The sequence below is a fragment of the Ailuropoda melanoleuca genome, chromosome 10 (assembly GCF_002007445.2).
Source record: "Ailuropoda melanoleuca isolate Jingjing chromosome 10, ASM200744v2, whole genome shotgun sequence".
In the NCBI taxonomy this organism is placed as follows: domain Eukaryota; kingdom Metazoa; phylum Chordata; class Mammalia; order Carnivora; family Ursidae; genus Ailuropoda; species Ailuropoda melanoleuca.
The window spans coordinates 90,675,390-90,696,860 of record NC_048227.1 but is presented as its reverse complement, the minus strand read 5'-3'; the positions used below and the strand labels follow the sequence as shown (position 1 = coordinate 90,696,860).

Here is a 21,471-nt window from a genome sequence, read left to right as displayed (position 1 = left end):
AAAAAAAAAAAATAAATGTCTTTTGTTGCAATCTAAACCATGACTTACTTATCTTCACCTCTATGAAAAGAGGTCCACCACCATCTACACAACGCCCTCTTGTAAATCTGGCAGCAGCCAGAATCATACCATGTGCTGTGAAAGAAACCAAACAATGGCTCCTGACCTCAAAGAGTTTATCGTCGTTTAGTAAACGAAACCCCTTCAAGTAGGAGGGAGATATATTTGTTGACCCTGCATATGTAGCTAGGAGTTGCAACTTGATGTTAAACTATAACCCTTCTGGACATGCCTGCAGAAATGAGAGAATCAAGCCCACCAAATGTCCATTGCCATGAGGGACAGAGGAGAGTCTGGGATAGAATTTCTCCCTCAGAAAGTGGGAGAACCAAACACCTGAAGGGAAAGCTAATTCTAGGTATGGTGTAGTGTTACTACTTGGCTTGGTTCCCTGTTCAGCTCCCTAGGGACCCATATCTAAACTGATCTCCCTCCCAGGGAAGGGAGATAACCGTGAACCCAGAATGAGAAAAGGCCATTTTCCCCCAAGATATGAGAACAACAGCCAATACTACTCTGATAGACCCTCGAAGAACACAGCCCAGAAAGGGAGAGAAGCAGCAAGAGTGGCATAGCTTTGGCATCTCAAGGGGCTCCCTGAGTCACTAGCAATAACCACTAGTACAGGGAACAGCATCCTCAGAAGTTCAAGTGTTCACTGTCATGACAGTTCCCTAGAATGTGTCAGTAGGGCAGAGAAAGAGAGACAAATAAAAGAGGTAGATATCACACGTAGCTGACCGCTTCATGAGCAACCATGCGTGAGACAGAAATTCTTGTATGAGCTCAGCTGTAATGCAGGTAAGCAAGAGGCAGAGAGGTAAGTTTACATTGCCATCTTTGTTCAGCTTTTAAATAATGATGGAATGAATCTTTTATACTCCAATTACTCACTGAACATTTGTATAATTGTATTTCACATTTAGGCAGTCTGTATATCCCAAAACTCACATATTTGCCACATCTCTTTAAGGTCTCCAGAATCCAGGTAGATAGTGTCTTTGTGGATATTAAAGAGAATGAATTCTAAAAAAACAGACAACCGGTCTTTTGAAAATGGTAAACATGAGAATATTTTTAAAACAAGTGCCCTTCATAAAAGAAGTCATTTTATATAATTAATAAAAAGGACTGAATATCTGAAGGCCACCTGTCCTGGTACATATATTACCAATCTTATTCTGCATAACACTTTGACAAAGCTGCTTACCTCCTTTTCACTCATAAAGGAAATAATATTCCTTTGTAAAATACTTGTTTCTAAGACTTGCTTTCTTAAGTGTCTTCACACAACTGCATCATGTTGAAGAAGCCAAAATGACATTTTGTGACAGTGTTCCAATCATACTTAAATTCAATAATTTTCTTAATCTTTAATTATATTTTGATCTTGATTCTGTATCTCCTCATGAGAGAGTCCTTTCTTTATTTATTTAGTTGTATTTATATCCTTCCTTCTTCTCTAAAGTCTTTGAAGTGTCCTGTATCTCCAGTTCCAGATGATGATGAGACTAGTGTTACTACTATTGCAGTCATTACCACAAGTTCAAGGACAGAGGGAAACGTCTGGAGAGGATGTCCGTACCATTACTACTCAGATTCCTAGAGAAGAGGGCCGGTGTCTGAGGTATTTCAACAGGTCAGATATAGACCTTATTCTAGCCAACAGAGGAGATGGAAAGAGAAAAAGCAATCTGGAGGATGAGTGTGACAAAGTCAGGGATCAGTGGAGACTTTCATTTAGGTAAACTCAGTAGGTTCCTTGGAAAAAATCAGCAGTTCCTTTGTGCAATATTTTAAGTAGGCAAATTAAACAAGATACCTGTTACGTCAAAAACCCTTTGAAAAATACAGTGGTACCGAAAATCTATTCCCACACAAGTACACATGATCTAGAAAGAAGAGCAGCAATTTTGGAAGGCACCACCTGCTATTTCAGGGGTCCCATGCTGAAAGCATCACTCAGCCATCCCATGCGGGTAAAAGAGCACATTTTCGAGTTCCACGGTTCAACTGCATATTTTCACTTGCATTTAGCCAGCGCTTTAAATTTTGTATCTTAATATATATTTCCATCTTCACTGTTACCCTCCATCCACCAATACTCCATTAAGATTCTTATGTTTAGGAAGTGTAAAGACATAAGCATGTGTGTGATTTGGGGGCTGGAGGGTTGGAACAGGCCAGAAGCACATGAAAAGAATAATTCTTCAGAACAAAACATTCTGGCACCAACTTCCCACCTTTTTCTGAAGTAGTCTCATCATCTTGTCATCGACCATCCTGCTCTTGTCTAACAGGAAAAAGATGAGACCCCTACTCTCCATGATCCAGAATTAAGGGTCAGCCCAGCAGAGCACATCTCACCCTCTTTGGAGTCAGGAAATACAGATTTGTGAGAGCAAGTATATGTGGGCCAAAGTGTGTGTGTGTGTGTGTGTGTGTGTGTGTGTGTGTGTGTGTGGTGTGTCAGAGAGAGAGAGAGAGAGAGATTTACCTTCCAATGAGTGAGAACTCTCCCACGACACCCAGGCGTCTCATGGCACTCAGGAGGCCTCGGACCGTCATGCCTTCGCAGAAGCAGACCACCACTCTGGCCTTGGGAAGCCTCTCCCGGAGCTTGCGCAGGAGTCGGTCAAAGCTCTTTTCCCCAGCATTGCTGTAGATTTTGTCTGAATGGGCGATGCAGAGGCCTTCCTGGGCAGCCAGCTCTTTGAAAGCATCCATTCCGCTCTCCCCATAATTCCCTGTCCAGAAACAATCAGCAGATGTTCAAGACAACCTGGCAGCGCAGCACTTACAAGCTGGAATAAAGACTCATTAGTCACAAGGAATGGAGAGGACAGACTTGCCAAATAATTCGTAAATATAACTGGAACTGAAGGAAGATCTGGGTGGAGTCAAGAGAGTCATCAAATGCAATCAAACCACCAACACTGAGAAGATAATGAGAAACTATCTAACCAGGGCATCCACAGTAAAACACGTTTTGAGAAATGAAGCAGTGATGAGTAATAGTTGTCACAGATTTTTAGCAACGTGGGAGAGATTGGCACATTGGGGTAGGAGGTCAACCAGCACAATGAGAAGACCTCTGCATTTGAGGCTCACTTCTGCTGGCTGCCAGGTAAGAGGCAGACACTCACGGTCGTAGCAAACCCTGTGACACTTCATGAAGAGTAAGCTAACCAAATGGAACACCTGGCCCAGCCAGAATAAGCAGACAAGAAGCAGCTACATGGTTTAGTCAAGATCCACCATCCTCTGATGAAATGAGAGGATTATTGGAGATTTTGGCCTTACATTCTTATTTTTATTTTAATATCATTCTTAAAATATACTTTAAAAAACTAAGAACTCTAAGAAATCAATGAAATAAAGCAAATATCACATTCCCCATTTCTCTATTTCACTGATGACTTTGGCCCCCATCTTAGTGTCCTCTATATGTCTACTCTTTTCCCCAAGTTTCGGGATTTTGACACCTGTGTGAATGATCCAATACCATGTCCTTCAAGTTTCTCAACCCCTACAACCAATAGAATTTCCCATAACCCACCAACTTTCATGGTCACACTTCTGACCTTGTTGTCACAAATGTTTCTAATATCTCTGAATGTGGATGTCAAACATCCCACTCCCTTTATCCCCTCTTGTCTTTCAAGCTCATATATTCTACTACTCCCACTCTAACATTTCTTCAACCTTATCACAACCTCAAATCCATTCACTTCCCTATTTTTCTTTCCATCCTCCCTCTCATTTGCCTCTTAGCCCAGCTCATATCTCATAGCGTATTGTCATAATCATTTCCTTACGAATTTTTTAACTGCCTTGTGTCTTCCTAACAAAACCCCAATGCTACTTAAAACCAACCATTTACCTATTTCACATCTACACCAGAGGACCTAAGTATGTCTAGAAAAAACTAAAAATCTTGATGACTGGTTTTATTAAAAATTCTTGATCATTCATGCCAAAAGAGGCATTTGATAGTGCAAGGAAATTATACTGGATTTCCTCCATAAATAAAATCTCGTAGTCTCTAACATGATTATTTCATCCTTACTCTTCCCTCCTTAAATCTCCAAACTACTGACCCCACCTCTGACCCTCACCTCAGCTGGGATCCTCACTTCATGTTTCAGTAAAAACACAGAAATAATCAGACAAAAACTAACTTAACCATGTACCACATCTACAAAGCTTTCTTTGTTGGCACTTACTTCTCTGGCATTCCTCCTGTTGTAAATTTGAAGTGTTTCTGCCTCAGGATAGAGCCAACTCCTACTCATAAACACTAGGTCTCATTGTTTTTTGTCTATTCAAGAAATTTCCCTTGCAATGGTCCCCTCTCTTTTGTAAAAATCAGTTATTTCCTTCTAACGGTGTTAATAAAAAATAAAACCTTTGCACTTTTCCCACTTAAGTTAAAGTTACTACCTCATTCACTAGTCCTATTCATAGCAATGATAAATGCCTACGTCAATATGTTTGCTTCATCATTTCCTATTCTCACCTTTACCACTCTTCCCATTACCTCAGAATCTTCTCCTGTCAAACTCTTCTCTTGTCAAGGTCACCAAAAATTTCCCTGTTGCGTATTTCATGATCTGTTCTGTCTTCATCTTCATTAACCACTCAGCTGCACTCAACAGCTGCCCACAGCCTCCTTGAAACACTTTATCCTCTCAGTCTCCATGACACACCTTCTCACGGTTTAGTTACCAATCACTGACTACTCCTCGATGTATGTGTTAGATTTTCCTCCTCTGCTCAACCTTGAATATTTTCATGCCACGACCTGATCTCTTCTTCATCTCTACTCTCACCCTAATACACTCATTCAGTCACATTCTTCAAACACCATTTGAATAATATAGTTGAATCCCAAATACAGGTCTTCAGTCTAGATTGCCCTTTGGAAAAAAAGATTAGAATATTCGATTGCGGGGCACCCGGGTGGCACAGCGGTTAAGCGTCTGCCTTTGGCTCAGGGTGTGATCCCAGCGTTATGGGATCGAGCCCCACATCAGGCTCTTCCGCTATGAGCCTGTTTCTTCCTCTCCCACTCCCCCTGCTTGTGTTCCCTCTCTCGCTGGCTGTCTCTATCTCTGTCGAATAAATAAATAAAATCTTAAAAAAAAAAAGAATATTCGATTGCATCCTTGATATATCCATTTATAGACATCTCAAACTTAACATATCTGAAACAGAATTTTTTCTCTCTCCATTTTGCAAACCTGCTCCTTCCAGTCATCTACAGTTAGTAAATAATGCCATTACCCACCACTTTGCTGAATAACAACGTTTAGGAACTCTCGATTTCTTTTTATCATGTTCCAGATCCATTCCACAGACTTTATCTCTCAAATATTTCTAAGCCAGTCTCCTCCATTTCAACTTCTGCCATCCTAAACCAAGTGTCTTGGGTCAGGTTTCCTAAAAACAAAGCCAAGATGAAGATTCTTGTTCAAGTTATTTATTGAGAAGAGGAGCAAGAGAATCCGCGAAGGAAGGTGAGGGATGCCAAACAGGAATGTCATTCAGCTAGTGATTAGCTTTGGTCTGATTCCATAAGCAAGTGCTATAGCACAAACTGTAGCACAGAGTTAGCCCCACGTTTAGGCAACAGAACCCCCCTGTCAATCAATCATTGGCTAAGGTCAATAAGAAGGCAGGGAAGGTATAGCCTCCCAGGAAGGGGTCAGCTGAGATTTATAAAAGCCTACTTTCACAGTAGCTGGGAGATTGGTGCACAAGGCAGACAGGGAATCTGGGCAGACCATTGACAGCATCCTCTATTCTAAGTAACAATCAGTTCATGCCTAGACAACTGCCCTACCCCTTGATAGTTCTTCCTGCTTCTACTCTTTTTCCTAATGATTCATTCCACACATAACAAATAGAGTGATCAGTTAGGATGGAAATTAGATTATATCGCTCCTCTTCAAAAAGCTTCAATGACTTCCCAACACACTTGGAATGATACCAAAACTCCTTCCCCTGAACGTCTTTAGATGGACTGAGCCTTCCAACTTCCCCAACTCGATCTCTGCCCACTTTCTTCTCTAGACCCACAGCTGTCTTTCTATTCTTGGAATACCTTAAACTCACTCATGCCTCTATATTAGTTGTTTGTATCACCTGAAAAGACGATCTTCTACAGATGTTCTTGTCAATCTTGTCTCAATATAAATATCACCCCTGCTGAAAAACCTTTCCCGACCAGTTAGCTTAAAGTAACTGCCCAGCAAATCCTGATCATATCTCTTGATTTTATTTTAGAACATATGTCTGACACTTGTTAATTTTTCTCTTCCCCCTAGAATATAAGCTCCATGAGTACATCTTTTTGTGACTTATCCAACGATGTATCCTTAATCTTTAGACTAGTTCTAAACACTAAATGCACGCTAAATGTGCATTTGTTTTAATAGCACAATAGAGAAAGAAGCAAAAGTTACAAAAAGCAATTGTAACAAAATAAGTAAAAGTGGGTGCTAAGCAAATGAAAAAAAATTATTGGATATCATCAACTATCAAAAGAGTGCCATTAAAAGCAGATAGGTTTTTTTCACCTATCCTATTGCCAGAATTACAAAGATTAATAATATTTAATGCTGGCAAGGCACAAATACATTTACTTTTCATGAAAGCAGTTCAATCTTTTGGTAGACAATGTGGCAGTAGTTTTCAAAACTTTTGAGGTAAATATCAGTATACAATATATAGAGTATATAATATGTACAGTAATAGTTAAGTCAAAATAATTGTAAAAGAATGATATTATCCCTCTAAAAAAGGACTTAGGACTTAAATCTTAACATCTATAAAAGTTTTGTGGGCACCGTAATGAAACCTAGTAAGATTTTCCTATATTGTTGAAAAGAAAGTTTTCTCATTTCCTTGTTCATAAGATTAGATTATCAATTAATGTATTTCCCTTTAATTTAACCACATTTAGTGGCCACCTAATCCAGTCCAGTGAAGCCCAAATGAGAGCATTAATGCTTCACAAAAGCCTCAGCTCCACAGACTTTGGAAACACGTCATGGCTCAGACAAGAGTCAGTGACTGATTATAAGGGAGAAAACTGTAGCTGGCAAGTGAATGCTCATCTGTCTGCAGAAGAGGACTTGAGAAGGACATCAGATGCCACTTTCCCACAGTAAATGCACGTTCAAGAATCTACAAGGTACACAGACATGGCTAGCCAACTCTCTCAGCAAAAGCACTGTCAGTCTGTCAGAAGATGGTGTTACAAGGGCCGTAATTTTATTGCTAAAGTGCCATCCTTGGATTTCAATCACAGAAAACTATTTTGTTCCCTTAACAAAATACAAGAAGACTAACTAAGCAAGAATGTTCTATGCATTCAAATAAGAAAATCTTTGTTTTTTAAATCTAGTAAAGGCCTTAGATATACTCTGTCCAAACATCTCAGGCTACAGACAAGGAAAATGAACCACAGAGGGGCAAGAGCTCACCAATGGGCATGAAGCTTATTTGTATTAGAACTAGAGCAGTTTTAAATGACTTGAGTCCTAGGTTACTACTCATTTTTCTTAATAGTTAAATCAATTAAATGTGCATGTTTTCATAATATAAAATGTCTGCATAGGTAAACTGGTTTCATGAAATATTTGTCCCACTTTCTGAATTCATATTTTCTTATTTGGATAGCAGCACTTCATTACAGAAATTGATAGCTGAATATCACGCATTGGGCCATGTTTCAATTGCCCATTTTTCTCATGATGCCTAGAAGACTCCAAAGTAGCACATAAATTTCCATGAGAGCAGTTCTGATATAGAAAGAACAACAATAAATTGTAATTTTATAATTCTTTATACTTTAAAAATTGCATTCATAAACATTATCTTCTTTGATTCTTAGAACAGCCCTATTATATTCATCATATAGATAATAATGCTAGAAACAAAGACCATAAAAAATGGGAAGACAATTGCCACCAGGAAGTTTAAAATCATGTTCCTTTCATTTAGTAGCACAGATCTAATGACATGACATGGACAAGTTTAAGTATCTAATAAAGGTGCTATGAGTTAGGATTCAGGAAAAGCTGCCTAAAGACGTGCCACCTGTTGGAAAGGATATAGAGAAAAGGGAACTCCTGTACACTGCTGGTGGGAATACAATTTGGTACAACCATTGTGGAAAACAGTATGAGGTTCTGCAAAAAAAATTTAAATAGAACTACCATATGATCCAACAGACATATTACACAATACACATACATTTAAAGGAAGCAAAATCAGTATTTCAAGGAGATATCTGCACTCTCATGTTCATGGCAACATTATTCACAATAGTCAAGATATGAAAACAACCTAAGTATCTATTAACGGATGAACGGAGAAAGAAAATGTGGTCTATATATATAATAGGTTATTAGCCATAAAAAAGAAGGAAATCCCACCATTTGCAGCAACATGGATGAACCTGGAGGACATTATACTAAGTGAAATAAGCCAGACAGAGAAAGACAAATACTGCAGGATCTTACTTATGTGTGGTATCTAAAAGGGTCAAACTCATAGAGTCAGAGAGTAGAATGGTGGTTACCGGGGGTTGAGGAGCAGAAAAAATTAGATTATCGGTCAAAGGCTACAAACTTTCAGTTACAAGATGAATAAGCCCTGGGGATCTAATATACAGCATGTCGACTATATAATGATATATATTATCATATATAATAATACATAATTAATGGTATATATTATATACTCAAAATTTGCTAAGAGAATAGATATTAAATGTTCTTACCACGCGCGCGCACACACACACGTAACTATGTGAGGTAATGGCTATGAGAATTAACTTGATAGTGGTAATCCTTTCAAAATGTATATGTCTATCAAACCATTACATAGTACACCTCAAATATATACAATTTAATTTGTCAATTGTACCTCAATACAGCTGGATGGGTCCCTTTATTCTGGGTCTGTTCTGGGTCTTAAAATATAAACAGATTTTCCACAAATAGAAAGAAAACTAGGAGACAGGTACTCTGCCTCTCTGCCAGGTCATGAGCAAACAATGCCAAACTGAAACTAAAATATTCAGCACTGACCCCACCCTCTACCTCCCCCCCCCTTCCATTCTGCTGTGCAGACCTCCTCTTGCCTTTCCTGACATTCAAGAATTTATTTAGATACTTCCGTGCACAACCCTGAAAGAAGCTGTGAATATATAAAGAACTGACTCTTAACTCTCAAAAAATAAAAGGGCCATGTAATTGTAAACACTCAGACTTGATAGAGAGCTGCATATTTTCATTCAATTAGCAAATAGTTTATTGAGCTCTCAACTTGGAAAAAAATCCTGGCTCTGCACTTATAAAGTTGCCAAGAAATATTGGACATGGGCTCTGCCTTCAAATTGATGAATATTTATTTTGTATCTGGCACTGTGCTATGAATCTTAGCATTTCATTAATTCATCACAACTCCATATAAAGGTTGTAACTCCCCTTTTACAGATGAGGACATAAAGGCTCTAACAGGTTAAGTAACTTGACCAGGTCATAGAGCGGTGGATCTAGGATTTAACATCTAACTCAGAAGTTCTTGCTTATCATCATTTCATACTGCCTCCTACATGGACTTATATATAGTAGTGAGAGCATGACACAAGCACACAAACTACAGCAACAATAAGTTATAAATGCGACACGGGAAATGAAAACACCATAATACTAAATTACAGAATAAGAAAGCAGAGATGATCAGAGAATGCCTCTTTGAAACACAATAATGCAACTGGACTTTGAAGAATGTAAGCAAGAGACTGGCCTTCAGAGTGAAGGGGAGCAAAAGAGAATCCACAAAAAAAGATTTTTAGGGGCAAGAAAGCAGAGATGATCAGAGAATGCCTCTTTGAAACACAATAATGCAACTGGACTTTGAAGAATGTAAGCAAGAGACTGGCCTTCAGAGTGAAGGGGAGCAAAAGAGAATCCACAAAAAAAGATTTTTAGGGGCAAGAAGTAAGAAGTCCCACTGGAGCAGAAGGTTCATGGTTTATAGAAGAACACTCTATATTACAATCCCTAGTGAAGCATCTGGCATACCACTACAAGACTGCAACATGGAAATGTGCTATATGTTGCTATGTTGTAACAGATTTTATAACAGACTTTATCACTGTTACAATGTTGCCTAAAACCTAAAGCGTGAGAGAGAAAGGGAAGAGTGGCATCTGACAAAGCCCCTAAAATATAATAGTAAAATATGTTGAAAATCTTAATTTCTACCTTATGTGACAAAATAAATTACAGAGCAAATCAAGATTTTCTATAAATAAGATTCCAAGCAAAACTTACAGGGAAATTTATGAGAGAGAACACGGGGTTTACAAAGAAATTCCCATTGTTTGAAAATTAATTTTTTAAAGGTTTTATTTATTTATTTGTCAGAGAGAGAGAGCACGAGCAGGGGGAATGACAGGCAGAGGCAGAGGCAGGCTCCATGCTGAGCAGAGAGCCTGAAGCGGAACTCGATCCCAGGACCCTGGGATTATGACCTGAGCCAAAAATAGACGCTTAACCGACTGAGCTACCCAGGCATCTCTTGAAAACTAATTTAAAAAAAAAAAAACTTAAACATAATAGAACTAGATATTATTGTCTATATAGAACAAAGTTTACCACTGAAAACAGTGGTAAAAAATAAAACTACCTCAAGAGAGAAAAATAATGGCTATAACTCTGAATTTTCTAAGCTACAATACGATTTTAAAGAAGTTATATATGATTATTATCCAACCAGATCAACAGACATTCATTCATAAGAGATTGATTTGTAGTGGTTTGGTAGCTAAGTTTCATTGAGCAAGCAAGCTATGGAATACAATTGTCTTGGATTTCATAATCACCTGTATGAACGGCCACCATGACAAAGAGTAGGGAATGAAGACTAGTCCTTACATTGATCATTTTTTCTTCTACTCTTAAAATATTGAGGTTATATTTAAGAAACAATCTGAACTCCATTTGGTGGCTATAATAACATTTCAGCCATTATGTTGAACCAAGCTCAAACCCTGTTATTACATCTTCATAAATTATCCTGGTCAAACAAATACATTCAACATGGTTCATCCCTATATATTTATACATCAGTTATATGAGGAAAATATTCATACAAGGAAAATATATAGATATTTCTTCACTCTGCTTAATGAAGGAATGCTTTTGCTTTTAAGATCCACCAGTATTATGGTCTAGACTTTCTTAACCCCTGCTTTATTTCACACTTACGTACCTCACATACCTTCCTTGGTATTCATTCCATAGTAGTCTCAAGCTCCGGGATACTGAAATTCCTTGGGTTGTGAGCCAGTCCCTGAGAGCTTGAAATCTGATTACTCTGCCTTCTGGACAAATAAGAGAATGGCCCATTTTTAAAAGAATTATGATGAAAAAAGTTGTTTTCACAGCACCTTCTGGAAACCCACTGCAATCTTCAACAACTGTCACTATCAGGAAATCCTTCTTTTTGATGTAAATTTCTTACAATGAAATCTAAATTCATTCCCTCTTCATTTTTAGTGAAAAAAGATATCAGCTGGTTTGAACTTTTTTTTTAAGTCTTTCTGCAAACACAATTCAGTTTTCTCTTCTCCTAGAAAAATAATCCCTGCTACTTCAACCTTTCCTGGCAACCTTTCAATTTGTTTGGTTCTCCCACTTCATACCTAAAAAAATGTTATGGATCCCCTGCCTCCATCCACATACCTGCAGTCAGTATTACAGGTCTGGTCAATCCAAAGTGAGTCATCACCTGCCTTGGGGGCAGTAAGGAAATTTATATGCAAGGTCAGTGCAGGAACCTCCTCACACAGAACATTCAAAGGAAAAGGGAATCATTTTTATCAGCAATTTCCCAGCCCTACCTCTAATAATCCCAGTTTGGGCAGGTATAGTTATAGCACCCACATGGAAAAAGGAAATTTACCAAAAAGTGACTGTCATCTCTAGGCAATAGGATTGAGGCCAAGTAATCTTGCCCTTTTGCTACACCATGTTTTCAGGTATACATTACAGCTAAGTGAATAAGAGGTTGAGTCTGGAGGCAGATCAACCCCATTTGAATCCTGGATCCTCGATAAGGAGATAGATAACCTTAAAGTGTTTTAAGATTTGGTTTCTTCTTGTATAAAACGGGAATCATAATATGCATCTCAAAGACCTGTCATGATTATAAAATCATGTGTTAATGAATACAAAGTTTCCAGAACATACAAAAAGTTCAGGGAGTGGTTTCTATTTTTATTTTCCATCCATGTCTCTCTCAAGGTGTAGAATCTAAAATTGGACATAAGCTTTAGCACTGACCCAAGAGCTTTAGATTCCTTTATTTCCATGTTCCTATTTATAAAACCGAAGCTCGTGATTTTTTTTTTTTAACTACAGTCCTTTGCTCTCCAGTCATGGTCACCTTGTTCCCAGGTTGTCCCTATTTATCTTTCCTACCACACTTACACAAAGCAATTCCTTCCCTATTTTATTTTTGGTGTTTATGCAATGCATTCAAAACTCTATGTCTATATTGAATCTCTGTCACCGAGTCTTTAAGTTTCAGCTATAAATGCCTCATTGTATCTTTTTTAGAGCTTTATGCAATAACCCAGTTTGTTGTTTCTCTCACTCCAATACTTTATAATATGGAGTAAGAAATTAAAAGAAGAAAAAATGTAAGTTGTATAAAAATACAAAAAGAGATCATTATTCCTGCAGAAAAGCCACATTTTTCCATTTCACTTTTCACATGAAGGAAATAGGTTCACAGAAGCAGCCCCTATCACACCTGTCCACTCCTCCTGCCTATCTGGTATACAGTCAAAACTAGGAAAATTAGCAACAAGTTCAGAAAAAGTACCCCAAAATACACACACACACACACACACACACACACACACACTAAAACTATGCATACGTTTTAATGATAACACAGTGTTGCCAAGAGTTCATGGAAATGAGCACTCTCATATGCTATCGATGGTAGTACAAACTGTTCCCATCTTTTTGGTAGAAAATTTATAATATCGATGCTTTAAATTACATTTGTATTTTTTGACTCAAAAATTTAGTTTTCAGAAATTAATTTCATTGTCCACCAAGTTCCAGTTATAAGGATATTCATCACAGTCCATTAATTGGAAAAAATAACAGAAACAAACCAACCCATGCTCCATAATAGGAGATAGGTTAAATAATTATTGTGCATTATCATTAAAAACACTTGCAACCATTTCCAAAGGTGATATAAAATTATGTTCAATGTCATCAAAAATATTTGTTATATTAAGTACAAAAAATTTAAAATAGTATGCAGAGTGTAAATTTTTACATTTTAAAAATAGTTATACTGTATATTTATATTTACATATATAGAAAGTAAAGAATATGCCTGAAAATATTAACAGTGCTTTTCTTTTTTTTTTTAATTAATTAACAGTGCTTTTCTATAGATGGTAGAATCATATATAATTATGTTCATTTTTATCTTTGTCTTCTAATTTATCTACAATAATCATATATTATTTTGTTAACAAAAATGTTTGAAATAAAAATACATAGGGTATAGTTTTCATCTGAATATCATGCTAATCATAGCTATTATGGGGTACATGGGAAATTTTTCCAGAAGGGAGATGTACCTCTCATAATGACTACATCGCAATCTTTCTTCCTAAAAAATAAAATTAGAAATACTAATGTCCTTAGCAAAGTTGCCCATAGACCTTATACCATTTCCTGATATATCTACATACTTAGATTGAGAGAGTGTGTGTAATATATGCAGGTTTCCTATTTGAAATCCTAAAATCTGAAGCGAGCTCCCCTAATTTATTAAAGAAGCAGGATTCTTTCTCTCTCTCTTTTTTTCTTTAAGATTCAATGAGATTTAGTTTGGGAGATAGAAATCGCCTCACCTACTGAGCTTCTGCCCTAACAAAAGGTATAAAAGGCTCTGAACACCTCTCTGCTGTAAATATCCTACAAGGGCTAGACTCAGGTCTGGGCATCTCTCCTCCATACAACGAATTACTTCAGGTTGAGGCCAGGGTGGTTGGCCCATTAAAGTCTCTCCCATTTGAGCAAAGAGCTAGACGCAGTATGAATAATGTTTAAATATGATTTGGTCATTATTTCTAATAGCGAATAAAAATGAATAAAATCTGTTTAACTACTTTCTGTGCCTTGGTGTCTTGAATATTCCATCTGAAGTTAGATCAAAATATAGGTTGGCCCAGGAAGGGTATGCAACACTAATGTTACCAAATCCTAAAGCAGTGGTATAATGCGAAAATTTATGAAGATTTTATTACGTCTTAATTATCCTCTTTTAACTTCACTACAACCTTATTACCTCATGTTGCTGTAATTATCTCCACTTACAAAGGAACCGAAGGCCTAGGATGTAAAGTAACTTACCCAAAAATTGTGAGAACTGTAATTTGAACTCAGATGTGACTGACTCTGAAGCCTATGGCCCTTAATTACCTACCTCAGCATACTTTGTATTTCAGGCTCTAGTTGTTTCCTCCACATTATCCATTCTCCCATCCTTCTTTACTAAAAAATATTTTATTTTGTCTGGGGTGACTGTGCATAGCCAAAAGCACCTACTTTCCCACACTCCCTTATGGCCAGAGATGCAGATGTGTGACTCAGTTCCAGACAAAGAGATTTAAGGCCAGGTGAGGCTTCCGGGAAAATCTGAAAAAGGTCAGATAGCAGGTATGCTTCTTAGGCCTTTTCCACTTCTGTCTTTATTTTTTTTTTTTTTAGATTTTTATTTATTTATTTGACAGAGAGATAGAGAGCACAAGTAGGCAGAGCGGCAGGCAGAGGGAGAGGGAGAGGGAGAGGGAGAAGCAGGCTCTCCACTGAGCAGGGAGCACGACACAGGGCTTGATCACCAAAGGCAGACTCTTAACCCACTGAGCTACCCAGGTGCCCCGCCTCTTCCATCTTTATACCAGTACATGGACCTGAGCCTGGAGGTGCAGCAGCCATGTAGGAACAATGATGGATGAAATAGGATGAGGAAGCCTATACATGAAGGCTGGAGGAGCAGAAGACAGAACAGCCCAGGTACCTGGTAGCATTACTGTGTTTCATTCTGCTCCTGCACTGCCTTTCCCTGGGTGTCTTCTTGCATGAGAAAGATGAATCCCTGCTATTGGTAGACGAACACATTCTTCTTGGTCCTCTGTATGACATTACACTATAAAAATTCCAGGACAAGAGCCAGAAGTCTTGACTGTTTCTAACTAGCTCTGACCTTGAGCTGCTTATCGTTCTGTCTTCTTGTTCATGCTGGAAATGTGGGTTCATACTAGGAGATCTTTAAGTTTCCCTACAGCATGAGCATTTGGTGATTCTAGAACAATATGAATCAGCACTCTTTCATAATCTAGATCTTCATGTCAAAACATATTTCATATTCTCAGTAGTCAGAGTAAGCATCTGCTTAGCAAAATTTTTTTCAACAGCTTTTTCCTTCCCCAATCTGATCTTTTATAAGTGTATTACTGTAGGGGAGGAGAAAGCATTTGTTGTGTAACCATTTAAAATGTATCTTGCCTGCAGGTTTATTTTTGCCAGCTTTTAGGTGTGCAGTCACTGAAAAGCAGAGAACAAGACACTGCCCTGCAGAAACAGACAACATGAGAAAACAAAGCTGCTTACAGAACAAACTCATTAGGTGAACCAGAAGTAATAGAAAGACATACTGTTCAGTGTCACTGGAGTGACATTCAGCAGGATCCAGGAGTTACCCTACCCCTCCAAGTAGCTGCTTTTAGCCACCTTTTATTCAGTGGAATTAACCCAACCCTATTACTAAGCTCTTGGTTTCCTCTTATTTAACCCCACTTTTCACATCTTTTACATCATTAGTATAAAATTCCATTTAACTGAGTCAAATAGATTTTACCTTGGTCAAAAGGAAATTAGCCTATGGAGGAAAGACTGCCTTTAATCCAAAGGACATGTGAACCTCCTGCAGTAAACATAGTTGATTAATTTCCCTTCAATTTAAACCTGTGAAACGTAACTGGGGCTTGGTTCTGCCTTGGTGCACAACCATGTGCAAAGTCCTGGACTTCCCTGGGTTCCAGTTTTCTTATCTGTGAAGGGAATGGGTTGTACTGGATAATATCTGAGGTCTCCTATTACAAGGCTGTAAGGCTAGCCCTGGTTGTCTGCATCATGGTGAGAAAGCTCATTCCACACCATGCAGCATTACAGAGCCTTAGTTTGGCCTGCATTTCACCTGGATTCAGGTTATGCAGAGGAGCTTCCCAATGGTGTTGCCAATACTGTTAGAGTTGTAGTATTTGTTTGTTGGAGAGGAAGCATGGCAGAATGTTGAAAAGCAGGAACCCTGGAACCAGAAAGCCCTGAGCTCAAATTCTGACTTCCTACTTATTAGCTGTGGGGCTTCAGGTAAGTCCACTAATTTCTCTGTGCTTTGGTTAATCTGTAAACTGGAAATAATAGTAACCACCTTTTAGAGTTGTTGTAAGAATTAAATGATTTGGTATATGTAAATATTAGCATTATCTATGAGAGTCTAATTTATTTAGCTAACATTTCTTGAGCTCCATGTGCTAAGCACCAGAAGTCCTTTACATCATTCTCTCCTTTTGCCATCAAAAATCCACAACATACCATTTATTACGTGATAAAACTGGGGCTTCAAAAGGTTGCTTATATCCATACATGGTAAATAGGAGAGAAGGGGATTCAGCCCTGCCAGTCAGACTCCAGAGCCCACAATTTTATTTGACATGCCATAGGGCGACCAGATGCCTGAGTGTGGGCCTGGAGGGATGAATCAGACAGGTCAGGGAGACTGCAAGTAAGGATGACAGGCTGTGTCTATGTGTGATGATGAGCGAGGCAGAGTCACTGAAGTGCCAACTAAGAACACAACCAAGTAAATGTCACTGGGCATTTTATCTGCTCCTCCGGCCAGGGTATTTGGAATAAGGCCTACATACAATGCTATTAAAAGTACTGGCAAAGGCCCAGCTAGCCCAAGATGCTTCCTTCACCAATACCTGAAATTCTGCCATTAGCAAGACATGACTTTTCTCTTTCTACTGGAAGAAAAAAAAGCGCCTGGGCGAAATAACCCATTAAAGCCCTGACATCCTGATCTGATTTGGCTTAGCAGATCTTTCTGAAAGCAATGGGCAGCTGGAAGGATCATGACACTATGGAGATGCCAGGCTGCAAAGCAGAGCAGTACACAAAGACAGCTTATCAATTCCACAACACACTGGGTCTCGGGTACTTTCCCATGGTTATCCTTGGAACATATGCAAACACGCTCTGATGGTGAATAATTCTTTACAACTGTTATATAAAATCTTCACAGTATATTTTGACAAGAAGACTATCAAGAGGGAACCGGATGAGCATTTAACGAGATCACAAAGATAATACAGTTAATGAGAATGTTAGGGTTAAAATACTCATAAATGAAATATAAAGGAAGACTTCACAAAGCATCTGAGTGGAAATCATCCACTGTAATTTCCCTTATCTATATGTGGTATCAGTTTCCGTATTCCTATGCATTAACACAATATATGATTTAATTAATAGCTCAAAAATGAGAATGTTCATGGTCTATTTTCCCATTTTGGTATGAAATCATTTGTTTTCACTAATAAAAACTAAGAAAGGAAACATTATTTCTGAGAAGCCCAATACTGGGAGTCAAGCATTTTAGGTAAGCTTGGGCTATGACATTGCAGTGCAGAGTGAATCCTTTGTAGGATTAGATTTCCTCTGAGCTGCCTTCTAATTCGAAGAGCTTTGAGTTGATGAACTACACAGGAACTGTTGATTAAGCTCTTCCAATAACACTTTGCCTAGGTCTATGACTGCCAAATCACAGCCCTCCAATTTCTCTAACTCATTATAGAGAAATGAGAGCAGACATGTAGAGACTCAAATAAGCAACTCTCTAATCTCCAGTTTCCTACCATCACAAGGGAACATAGAAAGACAGGTATTACATCCCAAGAATGGATGTGATCTCTTTGTTGTTCACTATCTTCCAGTATGTGTGTGCCAGGTGGAGCTGGCCCCTTGTGGGCAAACAAATGAGTGGAAGAGAGTCCATGCACTGGATAAACTCAGGTTTCTGGAAGAGTCAGATATGCAAAGGAATGACTGCATCTTATGAATGGTGCTGAAGTGCAGGCAAGAGGAGAGAGTGTCTACACCCAGTTGAGAAGAGTAAGAAAGGCTTCTTCAAGGAAGAGAAAGTTGTACTTGGTTTTACAGCTAGGTATTTTGATTCTGAAGGACCAGAAAGTTAAAGCAATAAAACTATATCTTATACATATGTCTGTTCCCTGGACCCATTCTAATATAGGGGTAATTACAGGTCTCTGCAGTTAAAAAAAAAACGAGAGCAATGAACAATAAAATGTATGAAAATTCCAAATACACACACATACATACACAGACACATACATGCGTATATCTGTGTGTACATGAAAAAGTTGTCTTTGATGAAAGTTAATTTAAATATACTTATATGAACATTAAAAATGAAACCATTTGACTTCCTTACTCTTTCTAACCTATAACCTAACAGTTCCTTAATCTATGTTGAATCTATCCATTGTTATTACCTTAATCCAAGTCTCCATTGTCTCTCTCTCCAGTTTACTCTAGGCTGGCTAGAAAAGTAGCAACAATTTCCATCTGAGGTCATCAGTAGCACTAACAGTGGAAACTCCACTCTAGGAAGAATTACTTAAAGAGCAAGTTGAAGATCATGATGGGAGATACATTTTTGTGCATACATTTATTTCTTTCATGTAATTGGAAGGAACTTCAGAGAGAATTTAGCCCAACAAATGCATCCCTCTGCACAATGTTACAGCCTCAGCTTGAGTAAAATCTCTTACTTCTTACTATTGAACTCCTCAGAAATTAGTTGCCTCCTTTCTCAGGGTTTTATTAGTGAAACTAATGGTGATTTAATACTGAAAGTAAGATTATCTAAAGTTTTACCTCTGAAAACACCAAATAACTTCATCATTAATAAAATATAGTAAAAGGTGAGGTCACTGAGGGAAAAAAACAGCTCATCACAAAGTTTTCTTAAATATTAGCATAGTATTGGGTATTACCTACTATGAAAATTTAAAGAAATTAAAACTTTAAAAACATAAAACCAAACTAATTAATTCTCAACTATTCAACTTTACTTTCTCTTTCTCCTATGAGACATCCTCCACCTGTTATTCTTAAAAAACTTTATTATTATTTACTTTCATTATTACTTATCTACATGTAATACATGTTATAACTCATGCATTGACTGACACAATGCCTTATAAAGTTATTTGTATTTTACTTAGGAAAAAAAAAGAAGGAAGGGAGGGATGGAGAGAGGAAGGAAGACAGGGAGGAAAGAAGAGGGGAGGGAGAAGGAAGGGATGGGGAAGGGAGGAAGAACTAAACTCTACAGCCTTAAGAAACAATAGTGCAAATATAATTAAACCGTTTCTTAACCAATTCTCAAAATCTTGAGCCACAGCAGTGTAAGTTGAAACTATATTGTGGTAGAATGCTCCTTGACTTCTAGTTACACTAATTATCCTAACTATGCACTGAAGCAGCACCAGGGCTGAGCACTGACGGCCAACATTTCTCTTCCTGTTCTTGCCTTGCTAAAGCCAAAATATCTGAAATCTTATAGTCTGACCACCAGAAATGTCTACATTGTACAATGCCTATGTTTTGATGGATCTTTTTGCTCTGGATAGGAAGAAAAACAAAAACAAAAACTTCTGACATCTGTGACTCTAGCTGTAGGCATCTGGGTTCTGGACAAACCATGATTCTGAACTGATAACTGAACTTTCCCCAGGAGTCAGAAAGCCCCACCCACACAGAGAACTAGGTAGGGCCCTTTTTGTTGCAGAAGACTCTGCAGGATGGAGACCCTAATCCTGGCTGCCCAAGACAGTCCTGGGCTAGAGTTTAATACCTTTAACAACATGCAGCTGTCACTCAAACAGGCATTGAGTGGCCTACATGAAGCAGGAACCAAGTTTGAGGTTCAGGTCAAGGGCAACCAGGGACCACATGCTTGTCACCTTCCCAGGTTACTCTCTGCAGCCTCTCTCAGTGAACTCCAGAAATGCTCCAAGGAAGGTCCTGGATTTGTCCTTCCCACAACATATTCTTAGTAGGCTTTATGTGGAACAGATATGGAGTGATGAATAGAGTAATTGACATCAATTTCCCATACACACACACACACACTCATACACATATATGGGCTTTCTTTGTCTTGTTTAATGAAACAACTACACTTTAAGAAATCCATATCCTAAACGATAAGTCTCTGGTAGTTTGAAACCAGTCACTGTTTCTGGAGCCTGCTTCTCATGCAATGCAAGTTGCAGGATCATGGTGAATGTTATCTTCTGTTTTCCTTCCTGCACTACACACATATTGCCATTTGATTAAATATTAATAGATGACAAAAAGAACATTGCAACCCAAATATTTAATCTCCAAAATAAAATAAAAAGTCTTTCACCTCAAATCTGTCATTTTTTAGGGTTGTTTAAACAGCTAAAATGAAAACATCAGGGAGGGAAATACTCCACATAAGTATTTATTCAGAAAAGTCATTAAATTTCTAGAGGTCACAACTAAAAATTCCATTAGAACAGAAAGAAGTTGGGCCATATAACATGTAAGGCTTCCCATAGCTTTAACTTCCTCTGATTCTATATGGAAATACAGGGCATGGCCAAAGATGCTGGGGTAGGAAATGGAATGATCAGCAAGTATAAAAGAAAAGACGGCTTTTAGAGGTTTTACCTTCTGAAAACATCAAGTAACTCCATTACTAACATCATTTATTAAATTAATTTTGCAACCTACCCAAACACACGTCTACTGTACTAAATCTGAAATATTAATATTTCTGAAAATGTTCTTAAAGTTTTTCTTCTTAAAATGTATTAAATTTGCATAGCAAATTTATAATTCACAAAGCACTTTCATGTATATTATCTTTTTTAACCCTGAAAACAATTCTGCTATTAGGGGTTAAGAGCATGTATAAGCTCCAGGAACCTGGGTTCAAATCTTGACTCCTGATCTAAAACTCACTATGCCTCATATTCCTCATCTATAAAATATAGACAATAACAGCACATACTGAAGAGTGTTATGAGGTTAAATGAGGTAATATATGTATGTAAATCACTTAGCACTTGGTATCTATTAAGTATTCAATAAATATGTGCCATTATTATCCTTGTGGGGAATTGTATTTTCCAAAGAGAGTGACGCCAATATATCCCATTCACAAGTTCTTCTA

The 21,471-nt window shown here is 37.9% G+C and overlaps 1 protein-coding gene and 1 pseudogene across 3 annotated transcripts in view; one reads left to right on the top strand and one right to left on the bottom strand.

The window, feature by feature from the left end:
- Positions 1-2,459, top strand: part of LOC105239116 — a 108,945-nt pseudogene extending 106,486 nt beyond the window's left edge.
- Positions 1-21,471, bottom strand: part of GRM1 (glutamate metabotropic receptor 1) — a 388,457-nt gene that overhangs the window by 279,618 nt on the left and 87,368 nt on the right. For all 3 annotated transcript variants that reach the window (XM_002922790.3, XM_011229357.3, XM_034669260.1), the window contains exon 2: positions 2,558-2,807. In XM_002922790.3, the coding sequence (XP_002922836.1) occupies positions 2,558-2,807 (250 nt within the window). The remainder of the gene's footprint in view (positions 1-2,557; positions 2,808-21,471) is intronic.